Here is a 19772-nt window from a genome sequence, read left to right as displayed (position 1 = left end):
TGTCACACACACACACATACACACACTCTCTCTCTCACACACACACACAGGGTCAGGCTACATGTTGTAGGCCACATAGATGGGGTCGAGCTGGTCTTGTAAGAAGCCGTCGCGCAGGTGCATGCGCTGCTTCTCGCCGCGCGAGTTGATGGGGATGACGCCGATGTCCGTCACCACCACCACGCCCACGATCAGGTAGTGCTCCTCCAGCACCGCCTTGGTCACCATGGGAACCAGGTCCAGGGCCTCCTGCTCGGAGCCTTCCAGCTCCACCACCACCACCAGCAGGTTGGTCCAGGGGAAGACGGCGCTGACAACGACGACGACACAGCGTTGTTATTATTATTATTATTAGCTACTGGACAGGCCGCTGTAATGCAGAAGTGTGCCACAAGGTGGCAGCAGACCTATGTCTATCACTAAAATCTATCCAGCCGTGAGATAAAGCAGTGAACTAGGAAAATTAAGTTTGTGTCACTTTGTAAACCACTCACTCTCCCACACCAAACCCCATAGAGAAAATCAGTGATTTTAACGTCATAGCACACAGGAGTTGTTGATCCACAGCTGCCTCCATAAATACGTTTAAATGTCTTATTTTGTCAATTCGGCTTTTATAATTCTTTGTAGAGATTTATTTTAGTAACACATACTGACCACACGAGGCAGCAGTGGACCAGCAGCTCCTGTGTCCCTGTGAGCTAAAATCGCTGGTTTTCTCTATGGGGTTTGGTGTGGGAGAGTGAGTGGTTTACAAAACTTCAGTTTCCTGTTGGAAAAGTCTGTCTAACAGTAAGATAAAGACGTGAACATGTGAAACTACATAAACTGATGAAGCTAAGCTTTTGTTAAAGGCACAGTATGTAATATTTTTGAGTTTTAATTGGCAGAAATGGATAGATAAGTGTATAATTGCTTTAAAATAAAAATTGCTTGGTTTTTGTCGCCTTAGAAAAAGACATTTATATGTACTTTAGATCTTGTTCTATGGAAGTCGCTATTTTGTTTCAATGTGTTTCGTCAGCCAAAACTTGAATTTCACATCTTGAAACAGAAGCTAACTTCGGTAAACAACAAGAAAACAACATCCTTTCAGGTCTAGTCATAGTTTGTGAATTCCACTCATTCTTACACATTTGACCTTTAAGTGGTTTTACTTTAGTTTAGTTGAAGTGACAACGCGAGACGTACCACTCCATGATGCTCTTGTGAGCACGTATGACAGACGTCTCGATGTCGATGGGGTGATATCTCATCCCGCGCAGCTCCATGGCCTCCTCCAGAGCGCCGACCACGAACAGAGCGTCGTGTCTCTCTGATCGAACACAAACACAAACAGGGTGAGTTTAAACGCGTGAGTGAACACGAGTTAAGAGGGAGACGGGAGGAGACTAACCGCCGTTAGCGTCCGTGAGCTCCGTGCGGCGCAGGAAGCCCAGGTATCCCGTCCTGGCCCAGACCGTCTGTGTGTCTCCGAAACTGAGTCTGGAGTTGAAGTGGTCGGACTGGAGAACCTCCTCGCCGTAGCCGCTGTAGTAGCCGCTGCCGTTGTGAGCGCTGTGAACCCAGATCTGTAAGAACGTTTGATTAAGACTGTGTTTCGTTTCACTCAGAGGACGTTAATCTCGCTTTTCTATTAAAAAAAAACACTGAAAATGGAGCAAAAAGAATATAAAATGTAAAAGTGGACCTCTCCGAGGTGAGAGTCTCCCAGTGGTCCTTTAGTCTCTGGGTTTGCGATGATGATACGAACTCCAGGCAGGATCTGAAAGAAGACAAAAAGTCAGTCGTCATGGTTACAGCATCACCAATACAACACGATGAATAGATCACGGCCCCGCCCCCAAAAATAGATTAAACTCATAAATGGAGTGGAGAAAATGAGCGTAGAGTCACGCTCACCTTGCCGGACTCCATTAAGGGCAGACTGTGAGGAGATCCTCTCTCCACCAACCGAACCCTGTAACACAAATGTGAAACTATGAACTGTAGAGGGCAGCGTTGCACCGTTTAGTGCACAAACAACCTGCTGGAAGTGATTAAAAGAAGAAGAAGAAGAAGGAGGAGGAGACAGAAGTGTGGTACCTGTCATGACGCAGCGCTCTCATGTCCACGTACACAGTCGTGGGGTCCGGTCCTGAAGTTCCCTGCAGCCAATCACAGCACAGACACGGTGATCATGTGACATCACACAGTGACAGACAGTGTGTGTGTGTGTGTGTGTATGTTTACCTGCAGACAGATGGCCAGGTTCACTCTGCAGCCGAACGCCGTGCTCACAGATCGCGGGTGGAGCCCGAGGTCTTTGAACAGTTTGGAGAAGGAGAGCGTGAGCGACATCCTCGGTCGCTCCTCCGCCACGACCACGCAGGCCCGGACCCGGGACAGATCCAGACCCCGAGCCTGGAGCCACACAACCAAAACAACACTCCTGTGAGAACACAGCTGAGCCAGCCAGGCTCCGCCCCCTCGTCTGGACGCTGCATCCATCACATGTGAACGGAAACGTCCACAAAACAAATCCAGATCCAGTTTTTTCCAAAGATTTTCCACAGGTTATGAAGCGCACCAAAGTCCATTAAAAAAATCTGCGTTTTTAGGTTGCAGGAAAACGAGAGCTGCTGGTCTACTGCTGCCTCGTGTGGTCAGTTTGTGTCACTGAGGTGTTTGAATAAAGGATTTCAAACACAGAACTGACAAAATAAGACATTTAAAGTTAGTGCTGGAGGCAGCAGTGGATCAACAACTCCTGTTTTCTGTGATGTTAAAATCACTGATTTTCTCTATGGGGTTTGGTGAGGGAGAGTGAGTGATTTAGATAACTTCTATTTCCTGTTGGAAAAGTCGGTCTAACAGTGAAATAAAGCAGCAAACATATTATTTAGACATTGTAGATTTAAGTCGGCATAGATTTTAGACAGTGAGTCATTTGTTAAGTGGCTAAAATCAATAAATTGATTAATTCAACACAAGAAAAACATCATCAACGTGACTCAGTTCAGGTGCAGGTTTGTGTTTCTGACCTTGAGCGCCTCGGTCTGCAGTCCCAGTCCTTTGGTGCAGAGCTCCATGACGCTGTAGGAGCAGAAAGTGTCTCGCACCTTGAGCTGGCTGACGGCCAGCAGCCACAGAGCAGGGTTTGACTCCAGCTCCACCGGAGGAATCAGGATGGACTGATGACCCGAGTACACGCTGCACACAGGAAACACACACACATGGTTTAAAAACAACAGAATATGGATGAAAACAAATGTGAATCATTAAAATGACTTAAGTAAGTGTTGAAGGGGGACACATTTCGAGGTTGCACAGACCTGCAGAGACACCAGAGGACAAAGCCGAGGCCACAGTATGGATCCAGACATATGGCCACTTCTCTGGACGGATACAACTCACACTGAAGCTTCACTGAGCGACAGAACGCTCCCACTGCATTATGGGACATCTGCACACACACGCACACACACACAGTTAATACTGAGAAAGGGGGCGTGTCCATTGTGACAGGATGAATTACATCTGAGCCATTTATTTATTGAATTTGTGATAAAATCACGAAGTGATGAAATGAGACTGAGATTATTCTCATGTGATTAAGAAAAGTGTGATTGGAGCAGTGGGCTGGAGGGGGCGGAGCCTGTGGATCAGTTGTAAAACATCTGTGTGTGTGTGAATGTGTGAAAGTGAGTGTGACTGTGTGTGTGTGTCATTGTAACAGCTTTGTGTTTCACAACTCAAAATGTATGAATGAAACTATTCTCACGTTTATTTCTGACAGACAACACAGAGAGGAAGAAGTGTTCGGATCAGCAGGTCTGTGACATAATCTGTGTGTGTGTGTACAGCAAGATTATCTGTATAACAAACTGTGAAATAATCTGTAAAACAAACTGTGTAATAACTTGTATAATGTGTGTAATAATGTTTAATAATCTACATAACAATCTGTACAGAAAGATCTGTAAAACAATCTGTTAAATAATCTGTATAACAATCTATGTCATAATCTGTGAAATTAGAAAATTTTCCTGAACTGTTCAGGTGAGTGTGAGGACGGTCATGTGACGAGGATCTGACCTGAACTCCAGCCAGCATGCCTGTCGTGGACACACTGAAGTCCAGATACGCCAAACCATCAGGGTTAGTGGGTTTATACAGAGAGGGAGGTTTCTTCTTTGGCAGGTCGTCTACAACACACACACACAAAATATTAAAATTTGAAGACTTAAGTTTGTTGCACCTTGTAAACGACTCACTCTCCCACACCAAATCCCATAGAGAAAATCAGTCATTTTAACATCACAGCGCACAGGAGTTCACAGGAGTTGTTGATCCACTGCTGCCTCCATCACTAACTTCAAATGTCTTATATTGTTAATTTGGTCTTTAAAATCCTTCATTCAGATTAACCTCAGTGACACAAAGTGACCACACGAGGCAGCAGTAGACCAGCAGCTCAAGTGTCACTGTGAGCTAAAATCAGTGATTTTCTCGATGGGGTTTGGTGCAGGGAGAGTGAGTGGTTTACAAACTTCAGTTTCCTGTTGTAAAAGTCTGTCTAACAGTGAGATAAAGACGTGAACATGTTCTTACGATATCATAGACTTGAGCTAACATAGATTTTAAGTGTTTAAATGAAGCTTCTCAGTACCAGTGTCCAGAACAGGAGGCCAGTTCCTGATGTCCACAGTGGCCGTGGCCTCCTTGGAGCGCAGCAGCTTACAGATGACCGCCGTGGTCATCACACAGGCCGAGTGACTCACCTGTAGAGAGGAAGAGGGTGGAGCTTACAAAGTTGAAAACCTCAGGTGAAAATTGTTGGTTTTTCTTTTATAAAAGCAGCAGTTTGTTACCTCGACGATCATCTTGACAGTGGGCAGCGTGGTGGAGATGTTCTGAGGGTGCGGCGGTCGCACCGTGATGGGAACACAGCCGGCGTACAGAGAGCCGTAGAACGCCGCGATCAGGTCGATACCTGCAGGACGGGTAATTCAAATTTGAGTCTTAAAATAAGTGACTTTTTAATGGAAAAAGTGACAGCCCTTATCTATCATCGAGTTTTGAGGCCAACACTGGATCAGACTATGATCGCGATTATAACAAAGAACTAGCTTCATTTCTGACCTGGCGGGTAAACCAGAGCGACGTGGTCTCCTTCCTGTAAACCGCCTCTCTCCATCAGCAGAGTGGCCACTCGCTCCGCCCTCTTGTGCAGCTGCAGACAGGTGAGAGAGTTGGACACCGCCCCCTGGAGGAGAGACGAGGGAAGACTAAGATTTAAATCCTGATAAACATTTGACTCTTCTTTGACCAGGTTTAAGTGTTAAATCTTCAGTAAAGTGCGTGTTTGTTACCCGTGAGCTGAGCAGCGTGTAGAGGACGTGGTCCGGTGTAGTCTGAGCTCTCCACTGCAAAACCTCTGACAGGAACAGGAACTGGAAAGACGAAAACAGAGCGACATAATCAGACCATGTGACTGCTGACCGCGCCCCCTGAAGCTCATTCGACAAATTCATACAATCGGGTGAATAATCTATTAAATTTGAATTTGAGCTTTTGCCTTCAATTTTTGCCAAATTGAAAATTATTTCACCTAAATTTTACACACTGGACCTTTAAGTTTACAAGTATGATGAGTAGAAGAATGTGTGTGTGTGTGTGTGTGTGTGTGTCACCTGGTCGTTGTCGTCGGTTTGTCCCAAATCTCTGCCGCTGGCCTGAGCGATCCTCTTCCCTGACACCAGATTACCCACCATCACAGAGGCGGGGCCAATCTCTGCAACACACACACACAGAATGAGCTAAAATCAGTCTTATATAAAGTACCTTAAAGCGATACTTGAGTAAAAGTACAAGTATCTTGCCAGAAAATGACTATATATAAAATGTACTTAAGTTTTAGAAGTAAAAGTATTATATAAGTATAAGTATTGCAGCCTCTGTCCCTCCAGAGCAGCACAGAACTCTGGGTAATTCATGTGTGTCACCTGGTTGTTTCTGCCGTGGTTTGGGCATGTTGGTGACACAGGTGTGTGGACACATGAGGACGTTGCAGGGATGAAGACCTCCCTCCAGGTACAGCTGCTTGATCTCTGACAGGTGGATGCCGCCCAGTGGAGTCTTGGGCAGCGTGTTGGCCGGCACCAGCGCCAGGCAGAACACGCCCACTCCATGGATACTGTCGATGGCCTGAGAGGAAGATCAGAGGGAAGTGAATCATCATCGTCGTCATCATCATCACATGATGCCTGTGTGTGTGTGTGTGTGGTGATTTACCTGCAGGACGCGGCTCATCCACTGAAAGCTGTCCTCCTCCGTGGAGTCGGGACGCTGCTCGGCCACGACTACGATCCTCTCGTCTCTCAGCACCGTCACAGAGAACACTGCTATCCTGCAGGGGGCGCAGCAGAGACAACCCGGCGATTAATGCTGTCAATCTGTCTGTGTAATCTGATTATTATTTTGAGTCACGATAGAAGATTATTTTCCGTCGCGCTCTCACCTGCCTCTGTAGACAAACTTCATCGGCTCCACAGCCAGCGCCGTGGCGACGATGTCGTCGGCGTTGTGCCGCCGCCCGCTCACCATGATGAGTCCGTCCATCTTCCCCGTGATGAAGACGAGGCCGCCGGGGCCGACGAAGCCCAGCAGGCCGGTCCTGACGAAGGCGTAGTCGCTGACCAGCCCGCCGGTGGAGCTCACCGGGTAAACCTGGGAAAACAAACACAGGGATTCAGCTGCAGAGTTGCCATGGCAACCACACAGCAGTACAGCAGCAGGACAAAGAACAACAAAGACGTGAGTTTTCTCTTCTCTTTACACTGCTCATAATACAACACTTTTATTTAAAAATGTATTAATGTTATAAAGCAGAACACCTTTTTTTTAATCAATTGTTATACTGGTTCATCTATTACCACAAGGTGGCAGCGGCAAGGGTTTGGTTCATGAACTGCAGGAGTGTTTGCATAAATAATTAGATTTATGAGGTTCCCTGAATGCATCTCATAGTTTATCTCAAGCTCCTCTATACTTCACATGCCGTGGATTCCATAGAAATTATGTCATTTACAAGGTTCCTTGAATGCATCATGTTGCTCGAAGCTCAGTCGTTTAGTCGTTAAACTAGAGTTTGTTTTTTCTTTCTGAGTATTTACCTTTTGAAAATATTACATATAATATATATTACTGATGCAGGAACATAATTTGGAGCCTCTGTGCAGAGAGACAATCTGCATCTCCACACGAGGGTCCAACGTAAAATGTCTTTGCAGAGATTAATAATCTGCTAAACCGACAAATCTGTCGAAATCCGATCATTACAAACGTTGGGTTTTTTTGTCCTCACCTCAAACGTGTTCTTGGTCATGCCGGTGAGGCCGTAATAAGACGTGCCGGTGGCGATGGAGCAAACGCAGAGTTCTCCGATCTCGTCCGTCTGACAGAGCTGAGGGACGCCTTCTGGTTTCACCACACACACCAGACCTGGAGAAGGAAAAATACCCACATTTCTCAGTGTCAGAATTTCAGCTCGACTCAGGTTTGTTCTGACCCACTTAAGACTGATATCAGCGTCGCCCCAGAGGCGGGAGAAAACTCTGAGTAAGTGGGTTAAAAGCAGAACATGTAGAGGTTCTGTACCTCCGGGTGTGACGGTGCCCACATCCTGCACGGTCAGAACCGACAGTCGCTCCTCGGTGTCCACTCTGACGACGCTGTAACTCAGACCCTGCATGGACAGAACGCCTCGACCTGGGGGTTGACTGCTGTCCTCCACGGGTCTGAACAAGGAAAAACTAATTTTTTTACACATTATTAACTTGTTTTTATTCATTTCAGTGAAATGTTGCACATCAAAAATGGTTTAAGGGTTTTATTTTGTAAATTTGCCCTTGTATGTAAAGAAAAAAACCTTATTTAAATTAATAGAAAAACAGATAAAGTTCATTGAAAGGTTGCATTCAAGCACCTGCACCAAAACAAACAAACAAAAACAAATAAAAACCTGTTTGATTTCAAAATAAAACACTAAAGGTACGTCAGTCCGTCTGAGGTAATAACTGCTTGGTCCAGTAGAGGGCCCTCTTGATCCATTAGAAAAATAACCCAGTCCAACGTTTACTCAGTAAAGCACTTACTTAAAATAAGTTCTGTGCAGAATAATAAATAAAAGACATAAAACTTTGACACGAGGAAATAAAATGCATAAAAAAACCTAATAAAATTAATTAAAAGACATAAAAAATAACAGCCATACAATAAAAAAAACACTAAAATAAATTGAGATAAAATAAATAATGTCAACAAAATTAAAAAAGCATGTGATCTTTCGTTGTTTTAGGGTAGTCTGTGTGTGTGTGAGTGTGTGTGTGTGTGTGTTTACCTCCTGATGGCCACAGTCAGAGCCTCAGGTGAACTGGCACAGGGACAGATGACCTCAGCTCTGAGACCTTTGGTCTGAAAGACATTGAGGAAAGCGTCGCAGGAGGAGATCGACCCTGACAAACACACAAAGCATAAAATGCATAATTATTAAGTCCTTTACACTCGATTTATTGATGATTTATTGATCTGGATCAATATATATATTGATACAATGAGCAACAATACACAATAGTGCGTCTCTGCAACTGTGAAAACATCATTTTATAACTGATTATTGTCTTTTTTTCTTCAAATAGTCAAATTTGAGACAACATTGTAGAATCAAGGGGTCACCTTCATGCATGCAGACAAGGAGAAGAGGCAAGAGGAGAGGAGACAAGGAGAGGAAGAAGGATGAGAGGAGAGAGGAAAAAGGAAACAAAGCGAGGAAACGAGGAGAGGGACAAGGAGCAAAAGCAAGAGAGGAGGCAAGGAAAAGAGGCAAAAGGAAAGGAAACAAGGAGGAAACAAAGAGAGGAGACAACAAGAGGAAACAAGAGGAGAGGAAATGTTGGGAGAGCAAAGAAGGAGAGGAAGCAAGAGTTAAGGAGACAAAAGAGTTTTTTTTGTTGTTTTTAACTTGACTTCACATAAAGAAAGTGTGCAAAATCAGTAAATAACATCAGTTCACGTTGATTACAGGCACAAAACAAAACATAATGTGACATAAATGATGATATTGTATAAATATAGAGCTGTACCAGAGTGAATTATGGGTAAAATCTGAGTATAAACCGTTGTCTGGGTTAAAAACCATTTATTGTGTGTCGTCCTGTTCTATTTCTGTCAAAATGACCCACATTCCAAACGTCTCAGGAGGACGGCGTCCACCTGTGTGTGTGTGTGTGAGAGAGAGAGTGTGTGTGTGTGTGTTTATGTTAGTGTGTGTGTGCGTGTGTGTGTGTGTGTGTGTGTGTGTGTGTGTGTGTGTGTGTGTGTGTGTGTGTGTGTGTGTGCGTTGGTGCAGTGGAGGCAGAGTGGGACCTTACAGGGGTTGGAGCCGTCGGCCACCAGCAGCATCCTCAGCGTGCTCAGGTTGATGTCCTTCTGGTCTTTGTGGGCGACCAGAGCCCAGTGCATGTCCCTGGACTTTACACAGGACACTTTAGCTGCACACACAAACAGAGACAACCTGGTTTTAGAGTTAAGCATTGTGAGTGTGTGTTTATGTGTACCTGGAATTGCTATGTTGTGGGGACCTAAATTTAAACTCTCACTCGTAACCTAAAATGACTACATTTTAAGGTGAAGACATGTTCGGACATTATTAATTGTGCTTAAGGTTAGAGTAAGTCTCCAGGAAATGAATGTAATCAATGTAATGTCATCTGATGTGTGTGTGTGTCTCACCTTTGTACTGACAGACTTTCTGGATCCACGACAGAGGGTTGACCTTCATCAGTGAGTAGGGAACGCTGATCACATGCATCATGTTCATCACACTCTGCACACACACATACACACACACACAGAACAAAAACCACCTTAATTCAGTCATTAATGGAGGTTCACGGTTTTAAATCTATTTTTTTTTATAGATTTGACTGTCATTTGTGATATTTTATTTAAAATGATATCTATAAGTCTATAATACACCATGAAATAAAAATACTAACACTCAAATCGATTCATTAAAAATTAAACATAGCATTTATTAAATAGTTTTACAGATAAGACATTTTTGTCCTTAAGGTGCTGAGAGGGTAGATTTTTTTTAAGCGATAACAAAATTCAAGATAATTATATCTTTAACCACGTAAAAATGAACGTGAAAGCAGGAAATTAGTGTCGTGACCTTTGACCTCAGTTGTCAGGTGTGAACGTCTTACCGTCAGGATTCCGTGCCACAGACCGACATCTTTCTTAAAGTCCAGAACGTTCACGATGGTTTCAGCTACAGAGAGAGAAAGGTTAATAAACTGTGACCTGTATGTGTGTGTGTGTGTGTGTGTGTGTGTGGGTGTGTGTGTGTGCGTGCGTGCGTGCGTTCATACCCTCAGTGTAGCTGCAGGACTGAGTGAGAGCCTGACAGTGTGTGAGCAGAGCGATCCTCGTCACCGTGACGCCCAGGACACTGCCGTCCTTACAGGTCTTATACTGAGAGACAGAGGAGAGGAGACGAGGAGAAGAGACAGAGAAGAGGACACAAGGAGACGAGGCAAGAGGAGAGGAGAGAGAAGTCAAGGAGAGGAGACAAGAAAAGGAGAGAAAGAAGACAAGTTCATGAGGCAAGGTGTGCAACAAGGGGAGAGGTGTGCAAAAAGACGGAAGTTTTTAGTGCATGTCATTAAATTCATGTTAACACACATTGTGTGTGTATGTGTGTGTCACTAACCTCGATGTAAGCTGTGTCGTTGTTTGCGTCTTTGATGTGAGGAAACCAGTCTCTGGGAGGTTTGGAAAGATGCTTGGACTCTGTTACAAACCACAGCAGCTTTGGCCAACCTAAAGGAAGGAAGGAGGGAAGGAAGGAAGGACAGGAAGAATGAGGGCGACGTCAGTGCAACCTTTATTTAATTTGAATGTAGGACGTAACAAATCCACAGAGTAAAGCAGGAGGAACATAAGTTAACATTAACATCGTACGCTGATGATATAATGATGTATGTAAATGTTCCCCAAAAATATCCCAAAACAAGACTACAGTGAAGTATGAAGATACATAACAAATGAAAACAAATGTGTATGTTTTACAGTTTTAAAGTCTCAAATGTGTCCTCATTGTGTATATTTATTCCCCTTCAATTTTAAGGTTTTCGGACTCTTTTCTTTAAGTTTTGTGCAGGGCGGCGACTCACACGCTCCCCTCACCCCGCCAACAAAGACCATCCTGCCATTGACTGATGACTTTAACCTCTCACCTTTGAACTGTGGGATTTCGCCTGTCGCGCTCTTGGGCAAACCTTTATGACAGGCGTCGCTGGTCAGCGCCACGGTAACGCCGCAGCTGCCCAACAGGAATCCAATCTGCTGACTGCCGGCGTCCTATTGGACGAAACAGAGAGGGGACGAATGGAATAAATCCCCCCAAAAAGTGTCACAATAAAAGTCCAGAGTCAGTTTTACATGTACTGTATGTTTGCAGTGTTTTAGAGAGCAGAGGCAAAGGGATGAGGCAAGGGGAGAGGAGACAAACAGAGGGAGCAAGAGTGGAGATGACAAGGAAAGGAGAGGGCAGGTGACAAGAGGAGAGGAAACAAGTGGAAAGTAGACAAGGAGAGGACACAAAGAGATAGTATATATATATATATATATAAGAATTTTAATTTTTTTTAAAAAGGAGGTGTAAACAGCTAAAGTGAAAGCACATATTTTATGGTAAATCCTGCAGCAGTAATGCAGGCGACTGACTGATTTTCTGCAGCAGAAAAGGCTTTTCACTGCATTTCCCTGCATTACTGCATAACCATGTCAGCGTTACACGACTCACAACAGTGCACACACAGCAGCTGAGCTGAGGAAGACAGTGTGGCTGTTTGACGCTCACTCTCACTGACAACACTGAATCTCTGGATTATTACTCGTTTTCTGCAAACAGCTGAGAGACAAAAGACGAGCCTGATATTTTCAGCCTTGTGTGTCGTCACTGATACGTCCACACACGGCAAAGAAAAAGGAAAAAAGGACAGAGATGAAACCCAGCAGGAGTGTGGAGCAGAGAGGATTAAATTAAATTACCTGACCCTCCACAGAGAAACTAATCCTCCTGAGTCAAAATGAGCTCAGCTGCAGCGACGATGACAAAAAAAGAAAAGAAAAAGGAGCTGCTGATTTTTTGATTTTTTAAGACGTACTTTGCGGCTCAGGGGAACCTCGATGGGGACGGGAACCACCTCGGCCAGCAGGCAGCCGTAGAAGGCCACCATGAAGGCGACAGGGTCGTTGTTAGGGAACACCAGCGCCACCTGGAGAGAGGGTGAGAAACACATGTCTTTTCTTCATGCCAAATATTCAAATATAAAATTATCTTCGTACATAGTCACTTTAAGCCTTTAGTGCGTTAAAATTAGAAAAACAGGCAAATAAAAGTGGAAAAATCTGGTCAAAATGTAAGAAAACTGGATTAATGGGCTGGTGATGATCGGATGTGGCGCCCCCTAGAGACGGAGAAATTCTGTCATACAGGAAATATTTACTTAAAATGAATCTTCCTTTCCATGATGAATCACACTTTAAATAAGCTGTAACATCTGATCAAGACACAGTTAGATATGATTAGAGATTGTTTTTCTTTTAAGGACCTTTAAAAAATAAGAAGAATTTGGCAGAAATGTGTCTTATATTTGCTTTGTAGCAAATTCAAACGATTAACAAAGTGTTTTTAAATGAGGTTTCTGCTTTGGTTTGGCTGTGAGACACTGGTGAGAGACGTGTCAAACACACAGTTACACACGCACATAATAAACTGGTCTTCTTCCTAAAATGAGGATCAAAGTCCTCGGACGTCACTGCTGCAGAAAAATACACAAAAAACGATTTTGGTGACTCACCCGATCCCCCGGTCGCACCATGGGCTCCTGCTTGCTGCCCAGTTTGTGGAGGATGTTGTAGGCGAGCTTGATGCTGCGAGACCACAGCTTCCCTGCAGGGGGCAGGACACAGGATGTGAGTGTGCGTGTGCGCGTGTGTGTGTCAGACGTCTATTTTGAGGACATTCAGTCGATGAAGTGAGAAACTGTCTCCAGTGTCCAGTGTTTGAACTTCAGACAGATATTAAATGACTCTAACTCAAGGTTGCTGATTTAAAAATACGACTGCAGCTCAGCATCTTGCGTATAATGAATGAATTTTCAGAAATACAATTTACAATAAAACAAACACTGAATCACTTCTTTGGGTAAAATTGCAAATAATTAACTTCAGTTTCAGGAGATTTTGCCCAGAAAATAGAAGCAAACTCACAAAAACCTTGTGAAAATGAGTGTGCACTACATTACATATGCATGTGTGACTGTGTATTCATATTAAAGGTCGAGTTTGGGGATTTAGAAATGGGGTTATAGGAGTTATTAACATATAGGAAGTGAAATTTATGTCAGTTTGTAAACCACTCACTCTCCCACACCAAACCTCATAGAGAAAATCATCGTTTTAAGCTCACAGGGACACAGACGCTGCTGGTCTACTGCTGCCTCGTGTGGTCACTTTGTGTCACTGAGGTTAATCTGAACTAAAGGTTTCAAACACTGAATTCACAAAATAACTAATTTGAACTTGACGGATGGAGGCAGCAGTGGATCAATAACTCCTGTGTGCTGTGATGTAAAATCGATGATATTCCCTATGGACTTTGGTGTAAGGGGATGGAGTTGTTTACAAAGGGACATAAACTTCAGTTTCCTGTTGGAAAAGTTTGTCTAACAGTGAGATAAAGTGGTGAATATATTACACGTGTTATATATGCAGGTATATATATATATATATATATATATATATTAAAGTGCATTACTGAGAGACTGGATTCTCTTTGCACCTGTTTAACTTCACACATAAATGACGTGAGACTGATGGTGTGGAGCAGACGAGCGTCTGGTTACCATATGTGAGGACGTAGAGCGGCTTCCCCGCCGTGTCCAGGCTGGTGAGGCACGGGGCTTTCGGCGAGATGGTCCCCCAGCGTTGGAGCGCAGCCTCCAGGGAGGGCGGCCAGTTAGTGACCACGCCCAGCGCCTCGCCTCGCACCGGCATCATCTCCGCCCCTTCTGGCCGAGGCTGGTTGGGGTCGGGCTGCTGGACTGTGGACGAGGAGACAGATGTTTGAGTATCATCACATGGAAAGCAGAGCAACAAAAGAAGATGTAATCGCACTTTAATACAGATGATGTAGTTTGAGTACATGAAAAACTACATTTTAGCCACAGACTCAACTGTTAAAATCTACACCTACTATATCTTAAAAATGTGTTTGTCCCTTTATCTTGCTGTTCGACAGCAGTAATGTGTCACTTTGTAAACCGCTCACTCTCCCACACCAAACCCCATAGAGAAAATCAGCGATTTTACATCACATCGCACAGGAGTTGTTGATCCACTACTGCCTCCGTCTGTAAATTCAAAAAGGCAGTAGTAGACCAGCAGCTCCTGTGTCCCCTTGAGCTAAAAACGATGATTTTCTCAATGGGCTTTGGTGTGGGTGAGCGAGTGGATTACGAACTTCAGTTTCTTGTCTGTCTAACAGTGAGATAAACCTGTAAATATTCTTACAATAATCTTAGATGTTACTAGGTTTTTTATTATGACTTACAGGTCATTATACATTCTTTCAAACTTGTAAAAAGTTCAACCCTAAAAAGTACAGCACATATCCCATTAATGTCCTCTAATATTTAGTTGAGACAGAAGGAGAAGACAAGGATTTGGCAGAATTCAACCTTGAGCCATTGTCATAAAATGTGGATCAGAGTGAAGTGCAGGTCTAAAGCCTCCTAAATCACTACTGAGTGCAGCATCATCTAGCTTTGACCGCACTGCAGATATTTACAACACATTGTCTGTAAAAATGTACAGAAATCTAAGTTTTCATGGAAGATGACAGTGAAGGAAAACAGAGACAGATGCTTAGAGCTGAGCAAAAATCTGCGGGGATTTCAGGGATAAAGATTCCTACGACGTAAATCTACAAAACAAACTTTTAAACCTTTGTGTTTTATGAAAAACAGGCTGAAAAGCTTCTGCTCTGAATGAAACTGGAACAACAAAAGTTCTTTAAACTGAAGAAAAGGTGCAACGTAAGAAAGTTTCCGGGGTTAAAACATTATTATAGCGCATGAATTATGACAAATTATCATTTTAAATTTATCTGCATACTTTTAAGCATTCATTAAATTAGCAAAGATATTGGGGCAGTGGTGGCTCAGTTGGTAGAGCACCTGCCCCATATGCTGAGGCTGTAGTCCTCGCTGCAGGCGACCCTGGTTCGAATCCCGCACCCATTTCCTGTCTCTCTATACTATACTATCATTAAAGGCAAAAAGGCCCAAAAAATATATAAAAAAAAAAATTAGCAAAGATATGAATGTTTGTTGTTAGCTTTAATAAAACTAGCAAAGATATGAATGTTTGTTGTTAGCTTTAATAAAACTAGCACAGATATGAATGTTCGTTGTTAGCTTTAATAAAACAAGCAAAGATATGAATGTTTGTTGTTAGCGTTAAAATTAACAAAAATAAACACACTTGTTGTTAGCTTTCATAAAATTAGCAAAAATTACGAACATATGTTTTTAGCATTAAGAAAATTAGCAAAGATACAAACACTCTCATCGTTAGCTTTCAGAAGCCAGAAGGTACCAGGTAGCCTACTATTGCTAATGGAAAAGCAAAATGTTTGTATTTAGCAATCGGAAAATTAGCAAAGATACAATTGTTAGTTGTTAGTTTTCAGAAAATGTGCAGAATGACTAACGTTTGTTGTTAGCATTCAGAAGCCAAGCAAAAAGCGGGTTGTGATTAGGCTCACGATCGCAGGCTTTCATCAGTGCTGTTGCTAAATACACCAGACTCCTCTGTTAAGAGATTTTAGACATTTCCTTTGCTAAATGCTGAAGATTAACACATGATTTCAGGATCTTTAAGTCTTTTTAACTGATTTACAGTTTAGCATTGTTCACTTTGATTCCTGTGTTCGACGTCACGCTCGTGACATGAAAAAATAAAGCACTAGGTAAGAGTAAAAAAAAAAAACATGAGTCGAGCTGGAATCGTGTAGTGGAAAAGCACCAGCAGAAAATTACATATTGAATCTTTTAAAAATACCTGGAAACAATACTCCTGACTTGTCCCACTTGTTTCTTCTCTTTCCCAGGATGCAACGGATGATTATTACTATTATTACTAATTACAGGTTAAAAAAGGGAAACAATTGGGTAGCGAGTTCAGGCTTCACTGCTCCTGCACGTCACGCCCCAAACTCTCCTCCACCCACCCGAAAAAACACACTTCCAGAGTTTAAGTGTCGGATGTGACCTGCTCTGCTGCTGCTGCTGCTGCTGCTGCAGCCGCACGATTCCCTCAAACCTTCACCGCAGCTCAAACTCGGCTTAATGCGGCCCTGACTTCACTCCGACATCATTCCATCGTAGGCGTCGTGAAAGGTTAAATGTGTTGGGGGAAACCTGTCATGACTTACGTATAACGACTGACTCATTCAGACAAAAAACATGCACATAATAAAAAGAAGTTTCTCACCCTCCAGAAGTTCGTCAAAGTCGTCCACAAAGAACTCTCGTAGAGGAGGTCTGCGAGGCTGCTTCAGCGTGTTCACCAGCTGCTGGATCTTTGCCGACACACGACTGCTGACGGGGACACCTGACGAAAAAAAAACAAACAACACAAATGTGACGTGATGCCGGAGTGAGGTTGCATTCTATTTATTACGTCAGGAGTCGGAATGTTGTGGGAAACTGGGAATGACTTTCTTCAAAAGAACAAAAAGTATCTCGGAATGACTTGAAATTTACAATCATAATAGTCGACATGGCCCAGAACAAGGATCCGTTGAAAATATTTGCAAACCTCTTAAGGAATAATTTTAATGAATTTTTGAAATTCAGGAAATGATCCATTTGCCCTGATGCACTTTGACAGAGAGCTGACTTTCTTCTCAAAAACAAAAAGTATCTCGGAATGACTTGAAATTTACCATCATAATAGTCGGCATCGCCCTGAACAAGGATCTGTTGAAAATATTTGTAAACCTCTTAAGGAATAATTTTAATGAATCTTTGAAATTCAGGAAATTAGCCATTTGCATTGATGCACTTTGACAGTGAGCTGACATTCTTCTCAAAAACAAAAAGTATCTAGCAATGAGGTTGCACAGTGTTTGTAATATTTTAGCCTTAACATTCCTTATAATGCATTACTATAACTGAAAAATCTTCTTCAGCTCCCACTATAGGAATACATACTTCCTACGGGCACTGCACTAGTTACATTAATTGTTACAGATATGGCTGGAAATAAAATAAAAAAATTGCTGTTTTTGTCTATGGACTTTGGTGTGGGGAGAGTGAGCTAAGCTATTTTGAGCTAAACTATTTGCAAAAATCTCTGAATAGTTTTTTTCTTAAAGAAAAAAAAGGTTAAGTTCATTAGCTCATCCTGGAGAGTGACACTGACAGTCGCTTTAATTGGTCAGCTCTCTGAGGTGATGGTATAATTAGAGTTCACCTCTTGCATTAAAGCGTGTCTATATTTATCAGCACGTCTTCACTCAGACGTTCCCTAAAGGCTAAAGGTGCTGCTTCTGCTGTGTGTGTTTCACACAGTAAGGGGGCGCTGATGCTCACCGTCGCCCGTCTCCATGCGCTCGGCGTTGCCGTACTTCTGCGTGTTCCTGGCGATGGTGCCCATGTTGGCCATGTGGTGGCGCTCTGTGTGGGAGTGAGGCGAGTCCGACGAGTAGCCGGTCACATCCGGGGGAGTCGAGTGATTCTCTGGAGAGAGAGCGAGCCAGCAGTGAGTCACTCTGTTCTTATTTATCACTGCACAGTTTGTCACCAGCCTTGTTATTTTATGGCCTTACAGAGTCCATTAGGCAGGTTTTTTTTATGCTCAATTTGACTTTTAAGCCAATTTTGGACCAAATCTGTGACACGGCTGCACTTATTCAAAATATAACGGCCTTAAAGGTCCAATCTGTGACATTTAACAGTTATAATTAGCAGAAAATTAATATGCTACCAAGGGCTGCAACTCTTACACGATTAATCCATAAGTGTACGATACCTTATTAAGATGTTAACCACTTCATCTCACTGTTTGGAAACATTTTCTGAGTGAAAACTGAAGTGAAGCACTTTGTCCTCCCACACCAAACTCCATTGAGAAAATCAGTGATTTTAACATCACAGCACACAGGAGTTGTTGATCCAATGCTGTCTCCATCACTATGGTCAAATGTTAATTCCAGTGTTAATAATTCCTTCAGATTGACCTCAGTGACACAAACTGACACACGAGGCAGCAGTAGACCTGCAGCTCCTGTGTCCCCATGAGCTAAAATCAGTTTTTCTCTCTCCATGGACTTTGGTGTGGGCAGTTTACAAATCATCAATCTTCCTTCCTGACAACCTGTTTCATGAATGGAAGATTCTGAGTGGACGTACCGTCGGACTCCAGCGGCGGCGGCCACAACATGTCGGAGCCAAACTCGCAGGACCGCCGCAGAGATCCTCCATTCTCGGCGACGCTCAGCGCGCCCTTCCTCTTCAGGGACAAGTGACCGATACCTGAGGTCACACGTCGTACAGGTGCGTGAGAAACAGGCGGTGGAATTTTATACAACATAAATACTCCGAGCACGACGTGGGCGTGGTGTAAATAAAACTAATAAAGTCAATGTTACTGCCTGATTAATAATTTAGGATGAATGAATTATGGATGAAAAGTGATTGCAGCATAAAAGCTGCAGTGGAAATATTAAATGTAATGTGCAGTAGAGACAGAGCAGCTACAAAGATGCACAACAGAGCTGCAGACTAACGATGATTTTCATAATACTGATAAATACTGCACGCTAAAATATGAAAATATGACAGTTAAACAGTATTTTTTTTTACAATTTACACATTTGAACAAAATGAGGGCAACAAACGACGATTATTTTCACAATCCATTCAATTGTTGGATGATTTCCTGAATTAATCGATTTGTTTTTTTTGCTAATATTCTGAAATGTCTTGCTTTTCTTTGTTATTTAAGAAGCTGGAAAATCTGGAAAACTTGTTTAATGATTTAAAAAAAACACAAACCGATGAATTGACGATCAAAGTAGTGTGCAATAATTTTACATTACATACAGGGAATTACATTAAATCACATAATCTCTGTTGCCATGGCGTTTCAGCTTTTTATTTAACCATGTACTGGAGTTAATTTCTGAGCACTTGCTGTTTGTGCTGCCTCAGAAACACAGAGGTGAATTAAACGTGACAGTTAAAATCTAAATGGACCTTGTGTTGATGTGTGTTATTATCATCCGTCCATTAGATCGTCCATTAGAGTCTCTCTCTCTATATACATATATATATAGATATGACCTGAGACCATGTCTGTGTGTCTGTAGAGTAAAGTACACACTGAAACACTGTGCTTTAAAGTGATAGCAGGAAACTGAAGTCTGTAAAGCACTCTCTCCCACACCAAACCCCATAGAGGAAATCAGTGATTTAAACATCACACCACACAGGAGTTGTTGATCCACTGCTGCCTCCATCAGTGAGTTCAAATGTCTTATTTTATCAATTCGGCATTTAAAATCCTTGGTTCAGATTTATCTCAGTGACACAGACTGACCACACGAGGCAGCAGTAGACCAGCAGCTCCTGTGTCCCCGTGAGCTAAAA

General features: G+C 42.9%; 1 protein-coding gene across 4 annotated transcripts in view; it reads right to left on the bottom strand.

Annotated features, from left to right (window-relative positions):
- Positions 1-57: 57 nt before the first annotated feature.
- LOC310937624 (disco-interacting protein 2 homolog C-like) overlaps positions 58-19772 on the bottom strand; it is a gene marked incomplete at both ends in the record, with an annotated part of 33755 nt that continues 14040 nt past the window's right edge. For 2 of the 4 annotated variants that reach the window (XM_083901930.1, XM_083901931.1), the window contains 33 exons: positions 58-310; positions 1192-1315; positions 1397-1571; positions 1691-1765; positions 1903-1960; positions 2086-2147; positions 2233-2403; positions 3024-3192; positions 3315-3445; positions 4078-4187; positions 4652-4763; positions 4854-4975; positions 5125-5248; positions 5355-5435; positions 5676-5776; positions 5988-6189; positions 6277-6391; positions 6503-6711; positions 7349-7485; positions 7642-7781; positions 8384-8498; positions 9414-9533; positions 9775-9868; positions 10254-10318; positions 10419-10521; positions 10760-10869; positions 11286-11409; positions 12219-12329; positions 12915-13006; positions 13962-14159; positions 16612-16731; positions 17715-17861; positions 18534-18656. In XM_083901930.1, the coding sequence (XP_083758056.1) occupies positions 58-310; positions 1192-1315; positions 1397-1571; positions 1691-1765; positions 1903-1960; positions 2086-2147; positions 2233-2403; positions 3024-3192; positions 3315-3445; positions 4078-4187; positions 4652-4763; positions 4854-4975; positions 5125-5248; positions 5355-5435; positions 5676-5776; positions 5988-6189; positions 6277-6391; positions 6503-6711; positions 7349-7485; positions 7642-7781; positions 8384-8498; positions 9414-9533; positions 9775-9868; positions 10254-10318; positions 10419-10521; positions 10760-10869; positions 11286-11409; positions 12219-12329; positions 12915-13006; positions 13962-14159; positions 16612-16731; positions 17715-17861; positions 18534-18656 (4193 nt within the window). Of the gene's footprint in view, positions 311-1191; positions 1316-1396; positions 1572-1690; positions 1766-1902; positions 1961-2085; positions 2148-2232; positions 2404-3023; positions 3193-3314; positions 3446-4077; positions 4188-4651; positions 4764-4853; positions 4976-5124; positions 5249-5354; positions 5436-5675; positions 5777-5987; positions 6190-6276; positions 6392-6502; positions 6712-7348; positions 7486-7641; positions 7782-8383; positions 8499-9413; positions 9534-9774; positions 9869-10253; positions 10319-10418; positions 10522-10759; positions 10870-11285; positions 11410-12218; positions 12330-12914; positions 13007-13961; positions 14160-16611; positions 16732-17714; positions 17892-18533; positions 18657-19772 lie in introns of all 4 variants that reach the window. The other 2 variants (XM_083901929.1, XM_083901932.1) reach the window with 2 other exon arrangements.

This window comes from Microchirus variegatus (genome assembly GCF_963457635.1).
Source record: "Microchirus variegatus genome assembly, chromosome: 15".
NCBI classification, from domain to species: domain Eukaryota; kingdom Metazoa; phylum Chordata; class Actinopteri; order Pleuronectiformes; family Soleidae; genus Microchirus; species Microchirus variegatus.
This window is presented reverse-complemented; position numbering and strand designations above follow the sequence as displayed.